General features: G+C 40.4%; 1 protein-coding gene across 7 annotated transcripts in view; it reads left to right on the top strand.

Moving 5' to 3' along the window:
* The window catches only part of FGFR3 (fibroblast growth factor receptor 3), a 135,630-nt gene that overhangs the window by 70,993 nt on the left and 44,470 nt on the right, over positions 1–20,167 (top strand). For 4 of the 7 annotated variants that reach the window (XM_033951068.1, XM_033951031.1, XM_033951021.1 and 1 more), the window contains 3 exons: positions 9,605–9,728; positions 9,855–10,045; positions 15,569–15,719. In XM_033951068.1, the coding sequence (XP_033806959.1) occupies positions 9,605–9,728; positions 9,855–10,045; positions 15,569–15,719 (466 nt within the window). Of the gene's footprint in view, positions 1–9,604; positions 9,729–9,854; positions 10,046–15,568; positions 15,720–16,808; positions 16,954–20,167 lie in introns of all 7 variants that reach the window. The other 3 variants (XM_033951059.1, XM_033951050.1, XM_033951040.1) reach the window with 1 other exon arrangement.

The following is a 20,167-nucleotide window of genomic DNA, read 5'->3' as shown; positions in this document are numbered from 1 at the left end:
TAAGCAGGATTCCCCATCCTGAGGTGCCTTAGTATCTTACAAACAGATATACAGGTCTTGTGACACATTGCCACACATTTTCCACTTCGTAAGGATGACATGCTGAATGGGGCTATGTCAGGATTAGAATCTGGTCTCCAGATCCAGTCTAATGTAACAGGCTGTGTGCATTAAGATTTTTTATTTTGAACAATGGGCCACATGTTCAGAAATCAGTGGATATGCAGACCGCATAATTGGAAATCTATGTGTTTGTGGCTGTATGAATAATTTCACATATTTATAAGCATGATTTATACTCGTCAAAATGTGTGTCTTCTGAAATTATGATTTCATATCCAGAAAATAGCTTTGTAATGCTTTCCAAATCATATGTGCTAGCTAATTAGGTAAACATTTTTGGGAAAAAAAGAAAAAAAAAATCTTGAAGTGTCACATCTCAAGGTCAGGTGGCCTGTGTCTGGCTCACAGGCCACCTGCTGGACGCCCCTGCTATAGGCATTGGAATGGCACTGTTTCTTCAGTGATCTGGGCAGAAAGAAATAGAAGTCAGGAGGTGAAGGGTGACTTAATTAGAAGAATGCTTTCAGCTGCTAGTTAATAACAGATATTGTCATTTCTAATTCTGTTGCGCATATGGGAGGCAACAGCAGACAGTAGCAGTTAACAGGTACTGTCTCGGCCATTTCTCATAACAAAGCCGCAAACGGAAGTGGCCGCCTGAAATTGACAAATCTTATCAGATCAGTGGGAGAAATATAACAAGATTGTTAAGCAGCTAAAGCAGTTAATCAAATGCAAATAAGATTCAGAGGTTAAGAGGTTAACGTGCTTTAGACTGAGGATAAGTGTCTCCAGGTGACTCTTCTCTCCATAGGTCATTCTTCTGGGCCTGTTAGCTTTAGTCTCTGTTTCGTATGGTGTTTGTGCAGAAGATATAATTCCCTCCATGCTTAACATAAACATCAATCACTGCAGGTTTCGGCTCTTTTCAAACATGAGTGAGCAGTGTTATTTTTAGGCTTCATAGTTATGGTTCTCACTGGTATCTTGTTTAGACTAGCTATTGGCCTTGCAGAGATACTATTATTCTTCTGGAAAAGAAAAGCCCAAGGGACACGATTTCAAAAACAATATCAATAAAGTTATTTTAACAGTGAAGAGTGGGTTCTGTACCATTGCATGATGATAGGTCTGCTCGCTGATGATTAGAAAGTACAGTGCTGGCCGCTTTTCACCCCTCACAAATATAGGCACTCAAATTCTTTGCCACCATTAACATTCCTTAGTGTTAATCAGCAGGGAAATTATTGACCCCTGGTCAAGTGTTCCTGCCCTTTGCTCTGCACCAGGCAAGGGGGCCTGAATTGCTCGTGGAATCTTCCTCACCGCAAGGTGCTAAAAGGGGCCAAGATCCTAAGAGCTCTCAGGCCAAGCTTGTTAACAAAGAGAAAATGAAGGGCGATGTATAAAGAATTCACTAAGCAGGATCAGTCCGGGCCATGTACTTGAGTAATCTACCCCTTCGTGTCTTTCTGTTTCTTAATATTTGCACTTTAAAATTTCCCCAAAATATGCTGCGTTGGACCGATATGGATTGAGTCCAACTTCCTATCTCTGATAGTTGTTGATCCAGGTTACAAATATTCAACAGGTCCCCCAAAATAGATCTTTCTCATGGTTCATTTCCCAGTCAGAGCAGTGGTTCTCTGAAGTCTACCTAGCTAATAATTGTTTAATAACATTTCCTCCTGGAACTTGTCTAAACCTCTTCTGTTACAGGCCTCCACTGGTCCTGCCACATGACCTGGTGGTCCAGCAGTGGGCTGGTGCAGGAGGGATCTCTCCCGTCTCCTGTCCTGGCCTACTCTACAAATGTTCTCCTCCCCCGCGTACCTTTTAAATCCATGGTGGTCCAGCGGTGTACCGGGACAGGAGTGAACTTGTGCACTCTTGCCCTATCTAGAGCCGCTAGCTGAATGACTGCTGTGAGTTCTCAGGGATTTGAAAAGTACACGGGGGAGAGGTAAAAGTAGTCAGTCAGACAGGAGACAGGAGGATTCCCTCCTGTCCCGGCCCACCACTGGACCATCAGGTCATATGGCTGACCCGATGGAGGCCTGCAAGATATCAGGTGAGAGGGAAGGAGTGGGGACAGGGAAGGAAGGGAGGAAGGGGGGATAGGGTTCAGAGCCTGGCAGGACACTTAAATATAACCCCCCAGTTTATATTCAAGTCAACCTTTTTTTTTTTTTTTGGGGGGGGGGGAAATGTTGCTTACTCTGTTTTATATTCGGGTCAGCTTATATTCAAGTATATACGGTATGTGGTGTTAGCAGCTGTGGCACCTGGTTTGAAACTTTAAATGTATTATCTAAAGTGACTCAAGACTTTCTTGGCTGATGACTTTTATAACCCAGAACCCAGGGAGAGTGTGACGCAGTAGTGCTGCCCAATTCAGGGACAAATATTTTGATTAGATTTGGCTCATTGAATTGTTTCATTTTTTATTATTCAATTCACTTTTCCTGTCCAATCGGGTGGTTTTTTTTTTTTTTGTTTTTTTCAAACATCCCAGCTGGCTTATTTTATAGCCTTTTTACCCACTTCACTCCCCTTTGCCCTCTCCAACCCCACCCCAGCGCTGTGGTGTAAACAAAATAAACAAAATAGGCTTTCCTTTCTCTGTTAGGTCCTAGCTCATGCTCTCTGTCTAACATCAGCTCTGGCAGTATATACATTTCAGATCTGACATTCATTTTGGTTCATCCTCATTGGCAGTGTGGCAAAATTCATACGACTTATATGAAATTTCATTAAAAAAATCCCCAAAGTTGAAGTTCTTGTTGGAATATGTTCTATCATCAGCCTGTGTACATTAAGTGAACCTAAAAATAAAAAAAAGAGAGAGCATGTTGAGGAATTATCCCTTCCCAGACTCCTGAGCTGACTTACATTCCAGACTAACAAACACTGACAGAGTTTCCAAGTGTGACTGCAAATGTTTGTCTCTTGAGAGCAGAGAACCGACAGAAACTAATAAACCCCAGGGATTGCCAACCTTTTGCTTGACTACGTTAATGTCTGTTAACCTTGAGCTTCCAGAATTGTTTAGCTGACAGTCCTTGGCTTGTGGTGACTGAACTATGCATGTTATGGTAGAGCACAGAATTTAAGTTTTGCTTTTTTTGTTGTTGCTGTTAAGCAGTCATATGAAGTTTCTTGGGTCTGTTTTTACAGATCTATTTCTTGATTGGTGCAGTCTGTCTCTCTCAAATGTTTTTCCAGCTCATATTTATAATCGTCTCTGAGAAAAGATGACTAAAGTAATGGATCCAAAATACTGAGACTGTATCTGATTTTTCATGTCTTGGTTTCATAAGCAGTCTGCAAAAGATATGTGTTTGAACTTCAGTAACTCTGTCTTTTTATTGTTTCACATTAAAAAAATGAGATTTGGACTGTTGTATTACAAATTGTGTGCTGTAACAGAATTCCATTAAAACCTCAGGTTTTTTTTTTTTGTTTTTTTTGTTTCCAGTGAGTTTAGTCACCTTTTCCCAGAGCCAGTCCCATTTATTTCAAAGGTTTGTGCATCAGTGTTTTAGAGAAGCTGAGAATTGGTCGTATAGAGTCGCAGTTGAGAATTCTTGGGTTAGGTCAAGTTACTTGTCACACAGCATGTTGCTTTCATGCGCTCGATTATTCACAGGCTTGTTCAGGGCTCTTCACGACATTCTACTAGCTGCAGATTTTCATGTCCTGAGTCACAATTATAGATTGTTCTCATTGCCTCGGCAAAGGGAGTTTTATAAAGCATTTTCTGCATTTAGGGCTTGACTTTAGAAGAGGATTCCTGTAAGAAGTCCAGCGAACCACTATAGTTCACAGGCACCGAATCACTTGTAAATGCACGTGCTCATACATTTAGAGAACATGTATCCATAGTAACCTTGCCTCTGCTTCACCAAGACTACCCCTTTGTCTTTATATAAAGTAGCCTCACAACACCCATAGAAGTCACTGCTCGGATGAAGATGCTATGTTCGCAGTTTCTTGGGAGGAAGGGTTAATATATGCACATAAAGAGTGCATGTGTTTTTATAGGCTTTTTAATGCTGTGTGTTTGTGTCCGTAGTAAGACCCCAGAAGCACCTACACACCATGCCCGTTTTCAGGGGCATATCCCCCAACATAACTCTGAGGCCTTTTAGAAAGGATTTTGTGCATAACAGACCTTCCCCCCCTCCCCCCCCTCTCCTCCCCCCCCCCCCCCCCCCCCCGGTTATGAGAGAAAATGTGTGGCTGGGCAGTGTTGGATGGAGTCAGAAAGTACACCCATAGTTTATAAAATATGTACCATCGTGTGTGCATTTCATCCAAAGTATTTAGGTCAATTGAAAAGCTTCTGGCTTTGACTAAGAAAGAGCAAGATTAGCATCACAGTTCTATAGCTGTCCAGCAGATGGCGCTGACAAACATCTACGGCTAGATTTTCAAGACAGTCTGATATCTACTGTAGTTCTGTCTTGTCAGCCTTTTGAAGTGAACAAATTCTCTTCTTTATAAAAAAAAATAATGGACAAAACTGAGTATCTCAAAGTGATAAAATTTCTTCATTTGAAGGGAAAATTGCCTACTGAAATTAAATCTGATTTAGACACAGTGTATGATGACATGTCTCCTTCATTTTCAATGGTGAAAGCATGGGCTGCTGAGTTTAAACCTGGCTGGACAAGCATTGTTGAAGAATACTGGACATTTAAAAACAGCATTGTTGATGAAGTTCACGGTATGATGGAAGATCACTAATTGACCCTAAATGAGATGGCAGAAGCTGCTGGTATTTCATCAGAACATGTACACACCATCATACATGAATATTTAGGCATCAAGAAGTTGAGTGCATGATGGTTGCTGCGTTTGCTAACAGTTGACCAAAAATGAGTTTGGACATCTCAAAAGTGTCTTTTGAACATTTTAAACACAATGAGAATGACTTTTAGCAGCATTTTGTGACTGTGGATGAGACTTGGGTTCATCATTGTACTCCTGAGACAACAACAATCCCAAACAATGGACTACAAGAAATGAGCCAACTCCAAAGAAAGAAAGAATGACTTTGTCAGCTTGGAAAGTCATGGTGACTGTCTTTTGGGATTTTTACGGGATAATTGTTATTGAATGACGAATACTGCTGGCTTATTACAACGTCTAAGCACCAAAATCAAGACAAAAATATCCTCATTTGGTCAAGCAGAAAGTTCTGTTCCACCAGAACTACGCACCAGCTCACACACCAACAATCGAGATGGTGAAATTGCATGAATTACAGTTCGAATTAATTCCCCATCCATCATAATCTCCGGATTTGGCCCTGTGTGTCTTCTTTCTGTTTCAGAACCTGATAATTTCTTCTCAGACAGCCATTTATTCTGCGGTCAGCGGTGTGAGGTTACGAGGTGCCTGAGGTGGTAGCGCTCCCCTGCCCTTTTCTGCACCCCCACCCCCACTGAGCGCACGCCTTCCCTTCCTCCTACAGTCATAGATACTGTAAATAGCTGTTTTTCCAGTTTAGACGTTTCATATTTTACTGAAGACATGAAAGGTCTGGAAAAGGTTTGGAGCAAATGTATTGAGTTAAAAGGAGAATATGTTGAGGAATTTCATTTTCCCCCAAGAAATGTTGTCTTGATTTAGGTCGGAAATATTTCAGTTGACCCTTGTAAATGTACTTGTTTTCATTGTGACTGCTTTTTAAAGACACACATGTGCTTACTTTGTCTTTTATAAAATTGTTCCAAAATAGGAGCCTGCCTGCTAATGTGACGTTTCTGGTCTTCAGATTTGTTGAAGAAATCCCCATTTTCTTCATGCATGCTAGCTTTGAATTTCCATTTCCCTTGTTTGGAGATGTATTGTGCTTACAGAGAGATAGACAAACAGAGATCATTCCTTTTTGTGTAATTCTTTTAAACATTTTGGGAGCACCAACCAAAAAATGCACATAGAAGTGCAGTAGAATGCCGATTATCTGGACTAACCTCGGTAGAGAGCAGTCCGGATAATCAAAAATCTGGATGACTGGACATTAATTTTTTTTGTTTTTAATAATAATTCTTATGACATATATATCATCGGCATCCCCCCCAACAAGAAAAGGCATCATTCCCCCTCCCTCCCTCCCCGGAAAGACCCCAGGCCTACCTTGTTTCCCTGGTGGTCTAACAGCAAGCTGGGGCAGGAGCGATTCCCATGGGACTCAAATATAAACTGACACACGCGGAGCAATCTGGATAATTGGACATTCAGATAATCGGCATTCCACTGTACTCTGCACTATGAAAATACTGTGCCAGTAAGCAACTATTTCAAGTAAAAAGTACCTAGATTTACAATTTATAAACAGCCAGGGTCAGAAGCCCTAATCGGTGCATTATAGAACACATGTAATTTTTGAGAAACTCTAGTCTCCTGACCCCCCCTCTAGAAGATCCTTTTTAATACCTCCCCGAATTGATTTTTTAAATGTTCTTCCCCTTTTCTTCAGATGGGCGCCACAGATAGAACACGCACTTACCCATAGTTTATATGCTCTTCTAATGCCCTCTGTACTCATGAGCTGTACTGAATACCAATAACGATAAATATTCTGAATTCAAATACCAAATACAGATAATGGACATTGATCTTTAATATAAATAATAAAAGAAGCAACATGACAAACAAACACTGACTATAATTAAGGAAGAAACTAAGAATTCTAAAACTGATGTTATCCATTTGGGAACAAATAACCTAGCCAGCAATACTCCACTTGAAAGATTTTCAGGAGCTGGGGGAGGAGTTAAAATCTTTTGTAAAGACTAGCTTTTTTGGGTTGCCTACATAAGGAAAAGAAGAGGAAAGCGTACTAAATACTGAGAACTTCAATAGGTGGCTCAAAGCCTGGTGTCATCAAGAAGACTTTAGGTACATAGGAGGATGGAGAAATACATGGAAAAACATTAGACTATGTTGTAATGATGGGCTGCATCTTACAATGGCAGGAAAAAGAATCCTTGCTGAGAAGTTCAGGCAATGTTTCTAGACATTTAAACTAGAAGGTGGGGGTGGCATATGTATGCAGGACGAGATGCGACGGTAGTAAAGATAGCAATGTAGACAACAATATTAGTAATATACTTCATAGCAAGGCAACAAGTGAGACTAAACTAAAAAAAACTATACAAAAAATGAAATTGCCACGGAAAGGTAGTTAGCTGTACAGCAATGACTACAAACGCTCGCAGTCTAAGCAACAAAAATCATGATTTGCAAGCCCTGATGTTAGAGGCAGACTTGGATATTGTTGCTATCACAGAGCCATGGTTCAGTGATTTGGATTGGGACAAACGTACTGAGCTATAATCTTTTTAGGGAGGACAGAGATGGTCGAAAGGTGAAGGAGTAGCTCTCTATGTAAAGACCAATATCCAAACGACCTGAAATGCACGGGGCCTGGGGAAAAGAAGAAGGAATATGAATCACTTTGAAGAGAGAAGATCGAACTTCTATCTACTTGGGTATTGTCTCACAGCAAATTGATAAAGATCTTGTTGCAGATATCCAAAAATTGGGAAAGAAAGGAGAGGTGCAGTTGCTGGATGATTTCAACCTGCTGGATATGGAGTGGAAAGTTCTGTCTGTGGAATCGTAAAAAAGTTGACAGATAGTGGATGCTCTTTAAGGGGTTGTGCTCAGACAAATTGTGATGGAGCCAACAAGGGAAAAGCAATACTGGATCTGGTGCTCACAAATAGGAAAAGTGTCTGTAATGTTTGAGTGGGAGCCCACCTGGGCAGTATCAATCATAAAACAGTTTGGTTTGGTATAACAACCAAAATGGAAGGTAGCCATACAAAACTCAAAGTTCTGGATTTCAAACGTGCAGATTTGAGTAAAATAGGGGAGTACCTAAAGAAAGATGATCCTTTATGCAAGGAATATAAATAAAAACAAGAGAAAAAGAAAAAAGATATGGATTTCCAAACAAGTGGCAGAGAAAATAAAGGCAAAAGATTTGGCATTCGTGAAATATTTTTAAAAACTCAAGAAGGAGGAGCACAGAATGGAATACTGGACAAAACTGAAAGAAGCCAAGAGCGGAATACGTCTGGCAAAAGCGGAACAGCAAATGGCTGGAAATGTAAAAAAAAGACAAAAAATTTTTTTCAGGTATATTAGTGAAAGAAGGAAGACAAGAAATAGAATTGCAAGACTGAAAGAAGCTATGTAGAGAGTGATGAGGAACTGCTATGTGGAGAGTGATGAGGAAAAAGCAAACGTTCTAAACAAATACTTCTCCAAGATTTTCTTTCATGAACACAGAACAGAAGGACCGCGATTGGCTAGCAGAGTTACATATGAGAACATCGTTCATGGAAGAAAGTGTTTATAAACAACTTGAAAAATTGAAGGTAGACAAAACCATGGGACCAGACGGGATCCATTCCAGGATTTTGAGGGAGTTCAGAGAGGTTCTGGCGTGTCCACTTAAAGATTTGTTCAATAAATCCCTGGAGAGGTTCTGTGGAATTGGAGAAGAGTGGATGTGGTCCCTCTTCACAAAAATGGTTGCAAAGATGAAGTGGAAATCTACAGGCCAGTAAGCTTCACTTTGGTTATTGGAAAAATAATGGAAGCATTGCTGAAAGATATGATAGAGAATTTCCTAGCATCCTAATGGGTTACAAGATCCAAGACAACATGTAGTTAAAGGGCAGATTGGATGGGACCATTCAGTTCTGTATCTGCTGTCATTTACTATGTTATGAAATCTGAGGATTTATTTCAGTGGGGTTTAGCCCAGCAGAGACCCAGATTATTCATATTTGAATTCAAGTCACTATTTGGCTGACTATGAATAGTGTATTCAGGGCCGAATCAAATGCGAATATTTGGTACAACTATAAAACTTCCCATTTATGTTTCCATGAGAGATGTCAGTTCATTTCAAATATTAGTAAAATCATAGCAGATTGTAATTTCAGAGTATTTTGAAATCTGCTGTCATTGGTTAGTGTCTGTAGCTACCAGCTAACCATCTCTTAGCTTGTTTCGGGAGGGGGGGGGATATGCCTCTATTTTCTATTCATACTTATCACACAGAAGTTCACCACAAGAATATTGTCGCATCCATGTGCAAATTTCTATACTGAAGAAGAAAATTATTGGCACAAAATGTTTGCAAATCTCCTTGGCATGCTCCTCTAGTTAAATGACCTCCCAGCTGATTTTGTGACATCTGAGACTTGGAAAAATACTCATAGAACTAGTAGTCATAAGTAAGGAGATGCAGTAACAGGGCTATGAACAACTGAATGCTCTGTGTTTGTGTCTCATCACTCAATGTTGTGGTACAGCGGTTGAAATTCAGCAGTGTTTTAGGAGAGAATATTGCATTTACTCCTACATAAAATATCAGAATATGTTCAGATACCAAGTGCAAATAAATGATTCATGTCAGGAGGTCTGGTTACACTCTGCTGTTTGCTCATCCTCTTGTGTTGAATGTTGGTCTGAAAAAGGCCTTTTTTTAAAAAAAATTTGTTCCCTCTTCCAGTTAAGGCATCAACAGTGGAGCCTAGTGATGGAGAGTGTGGTTCCTTCAGACCGTGGAAATTACACCTGTGTAGTAGAAAACAAATATGGAAGCATTAGGCAGACATATCAGCTTGATGTTCTTGGTGAGTTTATTTCTTTATGGAACTTAGCTTGCATAACAATCTTTAATACCCTCCTTCAGTCAAAGCAAACATTTATGTATTCAGTAAATTCTAATTTTTGTTTCTTTTAATGCTTTTGCCTTTCAGAAAGGTCACCTCACAGGCCTATACTCCAAGCTGGGTTACCCGCCAACCAGACGGCTGTGGTAGGAAGTGACGTGGAGTTCCACTGCAAAGTGTTTAGCGATGCCCAGCCCCACATCCAGTGGCTGAAGCACGTGGAGGTGAACGGAAGCAAGAATGGACCAGACGGCACACCTTATGTCACAGTGCTGAAAGTTAGTATTCTGAACTGCTATCTTCCCTTCTGAAATGCAAAAATGATCTTCCTTCTTTCTATAGCCACAGGTTCATCTCCACCCATGAACTAAATTCCTAGTTATAGACAGCCATCACTTTTCTGCAACACCTAGTTGTACAGAGTAGACACCCTTAACCTGTGATTTGTTTGGTCCAGATGTCTTCATATAAAGAACTTTGCATTCTCATCAGGTTGTGATACCTTCTTTTTGACCAAGATTAGCTTTGTCCAAAGAGCTTTCAAAATGTCATTTGCAGAACACAGCACAAAAGCTCAAACTTAGCGTCATAGTAAAGACTTTTTTCATTGAATCAAATAATCTGTGGCCACAGGGATTAGTACTAAACTTGCTAACAAGACCTATAAAGAGAATGGTGGCTGACTTAATTATTGGTCTTGTGGAAATCAAACTTAAAGATGGTAAGACCTGAAATGTCCTATCCACAGAGAGAGGCCATCTCTATAATAGATGGAAAGGAGAGTTAAAAAGATCAAGGAGTCAGATAATACCTAGGAGAGAGTTGGATTGGTGTTGCATATGGAAAGTTTCCAACTCTCCAGGTTGGCAAAAATTTATTTTAAACTTGCAGGAAATATAAACTCAGTATAATACCAATCAATATTCCACAAGTATTAATATCAATTTTCCAAATCTTCAGCAACCTCAGCCATTCTGGGCTCAACTTTCTCATTGCCCAAAGCTTTGTGTGTCAACTCTTCATCAGTTTTTGTTATAATCTTACTTTAAACTTATTGATTCTTATATATAAGACTTGACTCATTTAATCAGTTTTCATGCGTTCACTCAGGGGAGGTTCCTGGTCAATATTTTTCGCCCATTGCTTTTTCCAGAACAACCCCTGCAAGGCACATAACAATTCATCAATTCTTCCCCATTGTTTAAAATTATTTTACCTCTTAAAACTATCCTATCTTAATCTACCTTTATCAGATCTGCATAACCGCCATCTAGCCTCCACTCTTTTCAGGCAAGATGGCATCATTTGTTCTCCTTAATATGTTTGAACCTAACCAGCTGATATCTCCCCACCAATAATAAAACTCATGATCAGATTTGTCTGACAAGACCTGCCTCTAGTGAATCCATATTGCCTCTAATCCTGTAATCCGGATTCCAGAAACTTCACCATTCTCTGTTTTAAAAGTGTTTCCATTAATTTGCCTACCACAATCCAAGTGGTACCTCAATCCAAGTGAATGGATCGAACTTCCCCCTAGAACAAACCCTAAAAATACTAGGAGTCACCCTAGACAAACACCTTTCCCTTGAAAAGCACACTGATCTTACCGTCAGGAAATGCTTATCGGTGCTCTGGAAACTCCGCACCATAAAAAAATACTTTGATGACAACTCATTCCGACTGTTAGTACAATCTTCTATTCTCAGCATCCTCGATTATTGCAATATCATTTACCTAGGCGCCATGAAGAAAACCACCAGGAGACTAAAACTGATTCAGAACACTGCTGTCCGCCTTATATTTGGCCTAAACAAATGGGAACATATCACCCCTTTCTACCATAAACTGCACTGGCTGCCATTTGAATCCAGAGTACTGTTCAAGTTCGCATGCCTCAGCTTCAAAACGGTGTTTGGTCTATCCCCAAGCTACCTCATCCCCCACTTTAAATTAAATTACAACAATAAGAACTCTCGCAGAATTCATCTATTCGCCTTCCCCTCCCTAAAACTATGCCCTCTCAAACGATTCGTTGACAAAACCTTCTCCTTCCAGGCGGCCAAAATAAACTCATGGCTTGCCCAAATTATACTTGACGCCCCCACTTACCTGGACTTCAGAAAAAAACTCAAAACTCACTTATTCCACAGACAGAATCCCTAACACTCCCTCTCGCGACTTCTACTCCCTTCAATACATTTGAACCCCCACCTTCCCCCCCCTAGGTCCCCTCCAAACCTATTAACTTCCCGGTCACTCATGTATATTCCATGTACTATATTCCCAGTATATTCCTTGCATATTCCTTGTATTCTCCTTGTACCATACTCCTTATATTCTCCTTGTATATTCCTACTGATGGTATTTTATATCGACTTCATCTCGTTAAATTCCTGTTAACTTCAACGACATGTACATTCCAAAAAATTGTAAATTCCAACGTTATTTTCATGTGTAATCTTATTAATTGCTGTGAACCGCCTAGAACTCTCTGGGTATGGCGGTATACAAAATAAAGTTGTTATTATTATTACCACAGAAGTCAGACTTACTGGCCTGTAATTCTCTACTTCTTCCTTACTTCCACTTCTGTGGAAAGGGACCACATCCACCCCTTCTCCAGTCCAGAGGAAGGCTACTAAAACGATGCGTAGTCTTCATCATAAAGATCTCAATCTGTATACTTTGGAGGAAAGGCAGGAGAGGGGACATATGATAGATGTTTAAATACGTGAGGTAAATACGCATGAATCGAGTCTCTTTCATTTGAAAGGAAGCTCTGCAATGAGAGAGCAAAGGATGAAGTTAAGAGGTGATAGGTTCAGGAGTAATTTAAGGAAATACTCTTACAGAAAGGGTGGTAGATGTATGGAACAATCTTCCGGAAGAGTGGTGGAGACAGAAACTGTGTCTTCATTCAAGAAAGTGTGGGATAGGCACTTGGGATCTTTTTAGAGAGAGGAAGAGATAATGGTTACTGTGGATGGGCAGACTGAATGGGCCATTTGGCCTTTATCTGCTATCATGTTTCTATATTTCTAAATCAACGAAGCCCATTCCAGTTCAGCATTAAGACCATTTGGTTCTATTGTATTACGTTTATATATCCATCTATGTTCCTTATAATTTAAATAATTTTCTAAGTTACCACACTCCCACCCTTATTTCATCTGAACAATAATTTGCCAACTTTTATGATTATATCTGGTGCTTTTTGTATCCAGTGTGAAACTATTGGAGCTGAAATATTTTCTGTAACTATCCTAGATTTGTATCTTCATTGAATGACTCATCTGCACTATATAAACAAATTTACAAAATTACAATTCTGTTCTTGCACATAGTATTAGTAAATGCTCCAACCACCCGCTTAGTTTGAGGGTCTACCCATTGATCCCCCTTCTGTCATTGACGTACACCATTGACATCTTCCATACTTAGGGTGATTCCCCAAAATTTTAATACGAAATTGACCAAATTTAAGATGCTGTAATCTATCTCCCACTGTTTTACCCTTAGTAAAGGCTATTGGAAAATCTGAGAAACACTGGTACAACCGTAAGATATACCAGTGTTTTCTCAGACAAAATTGAGCTGCTTTTGAAAAGGGTAAAATACACTTAAGGGCTTCTTTGACGAAGGCGCGTTAGGGCCTTAACACGCAGAATAGCGCGCTAGCTGCTACCGCCTCCTCTTAAGCAGGCAGTAGTTTTTTGGCTAGCGCACACTAATCTGGTACGTGCGCTAAAAACGCTAGCGCACCTTCGTAAAAGGAGCCCTAAGTCATCTGTATTTTCCTTTGAATTCTCTTTTAAAAGTAATTGGCGTTGAGCCCCTCTGAATGAGCGCATGAGAGCTGATTAAATGAGCTAAGTCTTATATAAGAATTCAATAAGTTTATATAGTAATAAATAGATTATAACAAGAACCGATGAAGAGTAGACACATAAAGCTTTGGGATATTGTTATATTGAGCATATGGAAAGTTTTTACATTCGCGTCTATCCAAAGTAGATGCATCTCAATTGGACAGATTAGACAGGACATTCTATTTTTTATATCTGATATCAACTATGAAGAAATTATCACAACCGGCAGAGAATCTGATCTCTGGGACCAAAACAACTGCTTGTACATTGTGTGGAGGTTTCTAGCTCATACATATTAAACATCTGTGTGATCTAATAGGATTAGAATTCAGAAATTGACAGAAGATCAAAGTTCATCTAGTGATTCCTTCCATTATGATAGTTATGGCTTAATCTACCTAAACTAGTGTTAGCACTTGTTAGCATCAATTCCACCTGTTTTGGTTTTTTTTTAATTGTAGGAAGAGAGATAAAGAAACAAAAAGAAAAGTGGTGAAATATAGCGTCCTAATGATTTAATAACAGTGCTTAATCCATTTTAAAATCACTTGACAAATCCCCAGTGTCCTTTTGGATGTGTTGCCCCAAAGCCGTTTTTAATCTCGGAACAAAGCCAGGTCTGAGGAAGATGAGGGCTCAAGAAGAATGTGGAGTGGAATGGAAGCCGCATGCCAGGCAGGATTTCAAATGCTCCTTAGAGATTCCTGTACACAAAAGACCTGTGCACACTCCACGTTATTCTGCAGCCAGGGGTGTGGCATTGATCTTTAATGACACAGCCCTGTCATCATCCCAGGCAGACTGAAAGTTAGAGCAAATCTCTATGGAGAAACAACAATAGAGCAGCCCCCCTCCCTACCCTCTGCTTTAGGTTGGCGCCTTGTTCATTTTAACCCCTTCAGGTTTAAGAAAATGAATGAAAACTGTCGCCCGGTTCTCTTGCTTCCTCCTCCACCCCCCAACTGGATTGTTGCATTCTAACATTATGGCAGCCGTTTCCATTTACGTGGTTTTGGGCAGGGTGTCTTGAGTGACTGACAAGACTGCATAGTACGAGCTAGAAACAAAAAACATCTGTTTAGAAATAACCAGCGAGCCTTGATGGTGGCTCTGGAGGGAAGAGCTTAAAAGTTAGCTCACTTGATTCGTGCATGCCCTTTCCCTCCCCACCACCACTACCAGACACCCTTTTTTTTTTTTTTTTTACTTTAGTAGCAGAAGTCTCTTCAATATGATGGAAAACATTACTGCTAATTTGTAAAAAGCCGAGTCAGCAGCAGCTTCAGACCGCCAGTGCTTATATTTTGTCTCCAGAACCTATGCTGGAATCCTGATAATTGGAACAGCATTTGCTGAGTTGAGCTGCGAACGCTGATCTAAGGCATAACTTGGCATCTAGTGAAGTGTTTTACACAGCTATTAACAAATGTTGACAGTCTGTCAGCTCAGGTGCCCGTCCTGTGCAGTGATTAAAAAACCAAGGTGAAGTTACAGTATCTCAGATACATGCCATTCCCCCCCCCCCAAAAAAAAAAAAAAAAAAGGGAGGGACAGGAGTTGCACTGAGAAGGATAAAATTCACTGTTTGAAAATATGTAACCCTCTTAATGGTGACATGTAATGGTGACAGAGTCCCCTGTGGTGTGAACTTTCCCAAAAAGCTATACTGTGTCCCTCTTTGGGCTGTCCTTCTGGTATATCAGAAGTTTCAAGGTAAGTGAATACTTCTTCTATGTGATACCAGCATTTGAACAGTTGTTGCCAACATATAGCATCCCAGTTGAGCTTTTTGGTGTGGGTTTTGATGCCAGAGAACGGACACCATTGACCATGTCCCCAGTAAGTGGTGCCTAGAAAAGAACTGACGTGCAGTTCTGTGCAAATACTGTTCGGTTTTACTGAAGTTCAGGTTTCTGTCTGTTCCTGCAGTCTTGGATCAGTAAAGACGCTGAAGCAGATGCTAACCTAAATCTGTTCAATGTGACAGAGCAAGATGAAGGAGAATATGTCTGTAGAGCCAAGAATTTCGTAGGCATAGCCGAAAAACCATTTTGGCTCCACATTCTCAAACCAACACCAGGTAAACAACAGACTCTGTCCCAAAGCCCTAGCCAATGCAAGAAGGACCTGCTTAGCATTTTAAGAAACTGCTTGTTTTTTATTTAATTACCCTTTCCAACAGATGCTGAATGGCTTTCCCCCTCTCCCTACTCCCCTCCCTACTCTGTTTTTTTGCTTTGGAACTTCTTTACCATTTGCAACAGAAAAATTCCCACAATAGCATGACTGCAAAATCCTTTCCTCTCCTTCCCCCTACCCTCCCTGCTTTGAGATCATTGTGCCTTCTGGGGTTTTTTTCTTTACAGTGAGTGCTGGCAGAAAAAGCATGCATGACTGAAAACTCAGTGCCCTTGAACATTCAAAATATTTTAACTATTTTGACAGGACTTGAAATATGCCAGTTTGCATAGCAATGATCCTTGTGTTTTGAAGGTACACATTTTGGGAGATCCTATGCAGAATTTGGCACAAAAATACTTGCAGAGAAGCAAGGAGTGTGAATCCTCATTTTTTTTTCAAAATTCCTTATAAAGCAAACATCATGTTTATATCACATTAGCATTGTAGGCCTGAGCTGGAGTGTGTGAATAAATCAACAGGATACCCTCTAAATTCAGTCAGATTTTCACACTCAACCTTATTAACTCTTGGTCTAAGGTTTTTCCTGGAGCATAATTTTTTTTTTCCTACCTTGGAGGAAAACTTCTAAAAAGTAAACTTCAAGTGATTATATCCTCTTTTAACTAAATGTGTCCTTTTTAGAATTCCTGTTTCCCCTCTCTGCCCTCCTATCCTCACACTCTTTTGTACTAACCAACCTTTAGTCATGCCATATTGTGGGTCAGTTTTTCTTCTCGATGCTTTTGCTTGCACGCTTCATTAGTGGGACAGAGTAAAGAGCCTGGTGAAGGGAACTTTTTTTTTTTTCCCCCCTGCTTTTATTACAGGTTGTGAAAAGAAAATGAAACCAATGTGGAGAAAAAGCACTGAATGTCTTTGCCTGCTTATGAATTTTTTTGCCTCCGGGTCTTTTGGTGTCTCTTGCGTGTGCTGGGAATCTGGCTTACTCTGTGTCCCTTCTTTCTGTATGTGTGTGTGTTTTTTTTAGACGGCAGGTGTTAACACAACGGATAAAGAGCTAGAAGTCCTCTGCTTGCGAAATATAACTTTTGAGGATGCAGGGGAGTATACTTGTCTGGCTGGGAATTCTATTGGGTTTTCACATCATTCTGCTTGGCTGACTGTTTTACCAGGTATTTTCTTCAGCACTATCCCTTCTCTTTTCTCGCTGGTGGTGCTTATAAGTAATTCAGAAATGCCAAGTTTAAACCATTTTTTAATGATTTCTGCAAATTGCCTTCACCCTTTTTATTAATTAGCTAGTCCCTTTTTAAATCAATTATAATTTTATTTATCTGGATCCAATGCAATGTTTCAAAGGTGATTAAAAAAAAAAATAGTGAAACTGTGTATTTGCTGTAAAGTTTAAATAAAAAGGGAGTCGATTAAGTGTATGTTACGTTCTCTCTCTGTTTGTCTAAGGGCTGTAACCTGGGATAGTTGTCCACAAAGCATGAATGCCTGCTCAGCCTTTCACTCTATCATCTCACTCAAAAGTGTTTTAAAGTATTGTTTATAGACTGCTTGCCATTGAAGAGCAGTTGGTGGGTAAAATAGCACTTGGAGCTAACACAGCAACCCCCCCCCCCCCCCTCCCGGCTTCCTTCTGGGTTCATGTGCTCACAAAGCTGTACGCTTGCATCTTACGATAGTTTTAGAGTTGGAGCTCTTCAAACACACAGATCTGATTGCGGACTCTCTGAAGGACTGGAAAGCGAGATGGATGCAGCTTTTCGCAATTGTCAAGCTACATGGCTCCTTCCTGCAGGTGGGCTATGTGTGCGCTCCAGAACCATTGCATAATGGGCCCCGCTGGAGGAGAGAAGCTGGAAATGGTCATAATGGATCACGCCAAGGCTAAGTGCACCCTTTTTGACCTCCAGAAAGCCCTGAATTAAGAGGTGTTTAGAATTTTCTCCTTTCAAGGAGTCTGTAGGATGTTTATCGGTTGCAGAGGCACCCGAGACAGAAGCTCCATCGTCTTGCAAGATCAGGGCATGCATGGCAAGCTAGCATTGTCAAGAAGTCCTCTTTCCTGGAGATCCGCTGACAACTGAACTTGGGAGAAACGGTTTGAAAGCTCTCCTAGCACTTCTTCCCAGTTTGGTCCTTTTCTTTTCACAAAGGGCTCTTGAATGTAGTGACAATTTAAGTGTTTTTCTAGGCCAGGCCTTTTCAGGTTGTATGCTTCGTGGCATTCCACAAAGGATTGCATTGCTGGATGCCATTAGATAATTTGGTGTGCACAGACGTAAGTAATCAGGATATCCGAAAAGCAATGTTACCAAGGATGCCAATCTGTGTGAAACAATATTTAGAAAACCATTTTGAATTTTTTTGGGAGCCAAGGACTTTTTACTTTAACTAAACTTTAAGTCGCCACCACTCCTCGTGTCTCCCGCTTTTAGCACTCCCTTCGGCTTGCTTGCCTTTCCTTTGTGGCCTAGCACCAAGGGGATTCATACTTTCAGCATCGACAAAAGTACTTTAAGGAGTCTTTTTTCTTAGATGAACACAATGTCTCTTCCTAAAAGACCAATCAAATCTAAACTATCACTTGAAAGGTTTCCTGGTCTTCCTTCGTCAGCTTTCTTAGTCATTTTCTCAACGGGGAGGTAGTAAATATTAGGAGGGGGGAAAGTCCTATCTGAAGGCTTTCTCGGATATTTATAAAAACTAACAATCTGGCCTTGTAGTTTAATCAATAGCTTCCGAATATTACTTACGACATACAGTATATCACCTTCAATCAATTTTAACCAAAGCTGTTTTAAACCTTAATAATTTTTATTTATTCTTATTATATTTGTCATGTTTATATAATCTATAAATACTTTCTTATCCAGAGCCTCATTACGTCAACACATAAATTATAATCGGCCTTCACTCATTCACAACTTAGCAGCAATTACAGCATAGCAGCTTTAGCTTGCACGTGTTAATCATTAGTCTCTTTCAGTCCTGAAGAGAGATCTTGTTCAATCGCTCGTTTTGCTTTTGTATAGGCAATGGAAAGGCGCAAAAAAACCGCCACACCAGCTTTATTCTTTCAAATTCACTGTTCCCCCCCCCTTCCATTTCTCAGATTCACAGCTTTGTTTCAATCGGTGAATACACAGCCCAACACTGCACTTTCTTGTCTGCTGGTGTCTTCAGGAGCTGTGATTAACAAGGTCAACTCCCCGAGCAGAGCAGAGACACAGGGTTCATCACAGACTAGGCGTCAGATGAAAACACAGGATCCACACTGCTCACCATGGAAATTATTAAGGTTGAAAAACAGCTTTGGTTAAAATTGATTGAAAGTGATATGTGGAATAGCTTATACTGTAGATACTTTTAAAAGAGACTTTTGGGAGAGAGATTCCAAACATGAGGATAATTCACAACTCAAAGAGTTCAAATTTCTAGTCACATTTTCAAAGCTTTCAGTCCCCCTTTGGTCTTACCAAGGGGCCATGGAGGGCTGGTCTGCCTTAATCTGGGCAAGGTCTTTGTCAAGCTCCTCCAACTTCTGGGTTGTAGAAGTTGGAAAGTATCTTGAGTTTGTATGATAGAAAATATTGAAGTAGGAATTTGAGCAAAAGACGACCAGATATGGTGCCACGGGATTGGTTGGGGAGTGATTGTTGGCCCTTTTGGTTTCTCTTCTTTTTAGGGTTTGTGCTAGTTAGTTGGTCTGTGCTTGGGGGGTTTGGGATCTGTCCTGGGGGGGAAGGGGATGGGGTGTTGCTTGCCTCTTATGGGGCTTTCTTTGTTTGTATACTTGAGGGTTGTTTTGGCATTTTTTGTGGGTTGTACTGTTTTCTACTTTGTCTTGAAATTGATGGTGCTGTTGTTTTTCATTTTTCAATGCAAATAAAGCTTTTATTTGAAAAAAACAAACAAAACCCAGATATGGTGCCACTGCTGACCAGATGAACTTGTTAATCCTGCCAGTTTGACCAGAGGAAGGCCTACCAAAGGAGGTAGCAAAAGTACCAGAATATCATTTCCTAATTCATTCAGTATTTGCCATAGCCAAGGCCTGCAAAACAACTCACTCCTCAGACCACAAGATGACATTGCAGGATCTGGGTCCCAACTAGTCTTCATCGGCTGTACTGTGAGATTTCTTGAGGCTGGCTTTCCTCCAACAGACAAGGCAGAACAGTCAACTACCCTCTAAGCTAAACTCCCATCACTTGTGACTAGAGTAGCAGACTAAGGTTTGGCAGGCTGAGTGAAACGTTGCTTTCAAGGTAAGGGCTTTGATCCACTGGCCCTTGTAATGCTCCATGAAGTCCTCAATTAGCGAGCATTTGGCTGAGATACAGGAGAGTGCACTAAGATATTCCCCTTTGCATG

Source organism: Geotrypetes seraphini, chromosome 1 (assembly GCF_902459505.1).
Source record: "Geotrypetes seraphini chromosome 1, aGeoSer1.1, whole genome shotgun sequence".
In the NCBI taxonomy this organism is placed as follows: Eukaryota; Metazoa; Chordata; class Amphibia; order Gymnophiona; family Dermophiidae; genus Geotrypetes; species Geotrypetes seraphini.
Note: the sequence above shows the minus strand (reverse complement) of the source record. Positions and strands in the feature narration are given on the sequence as shown.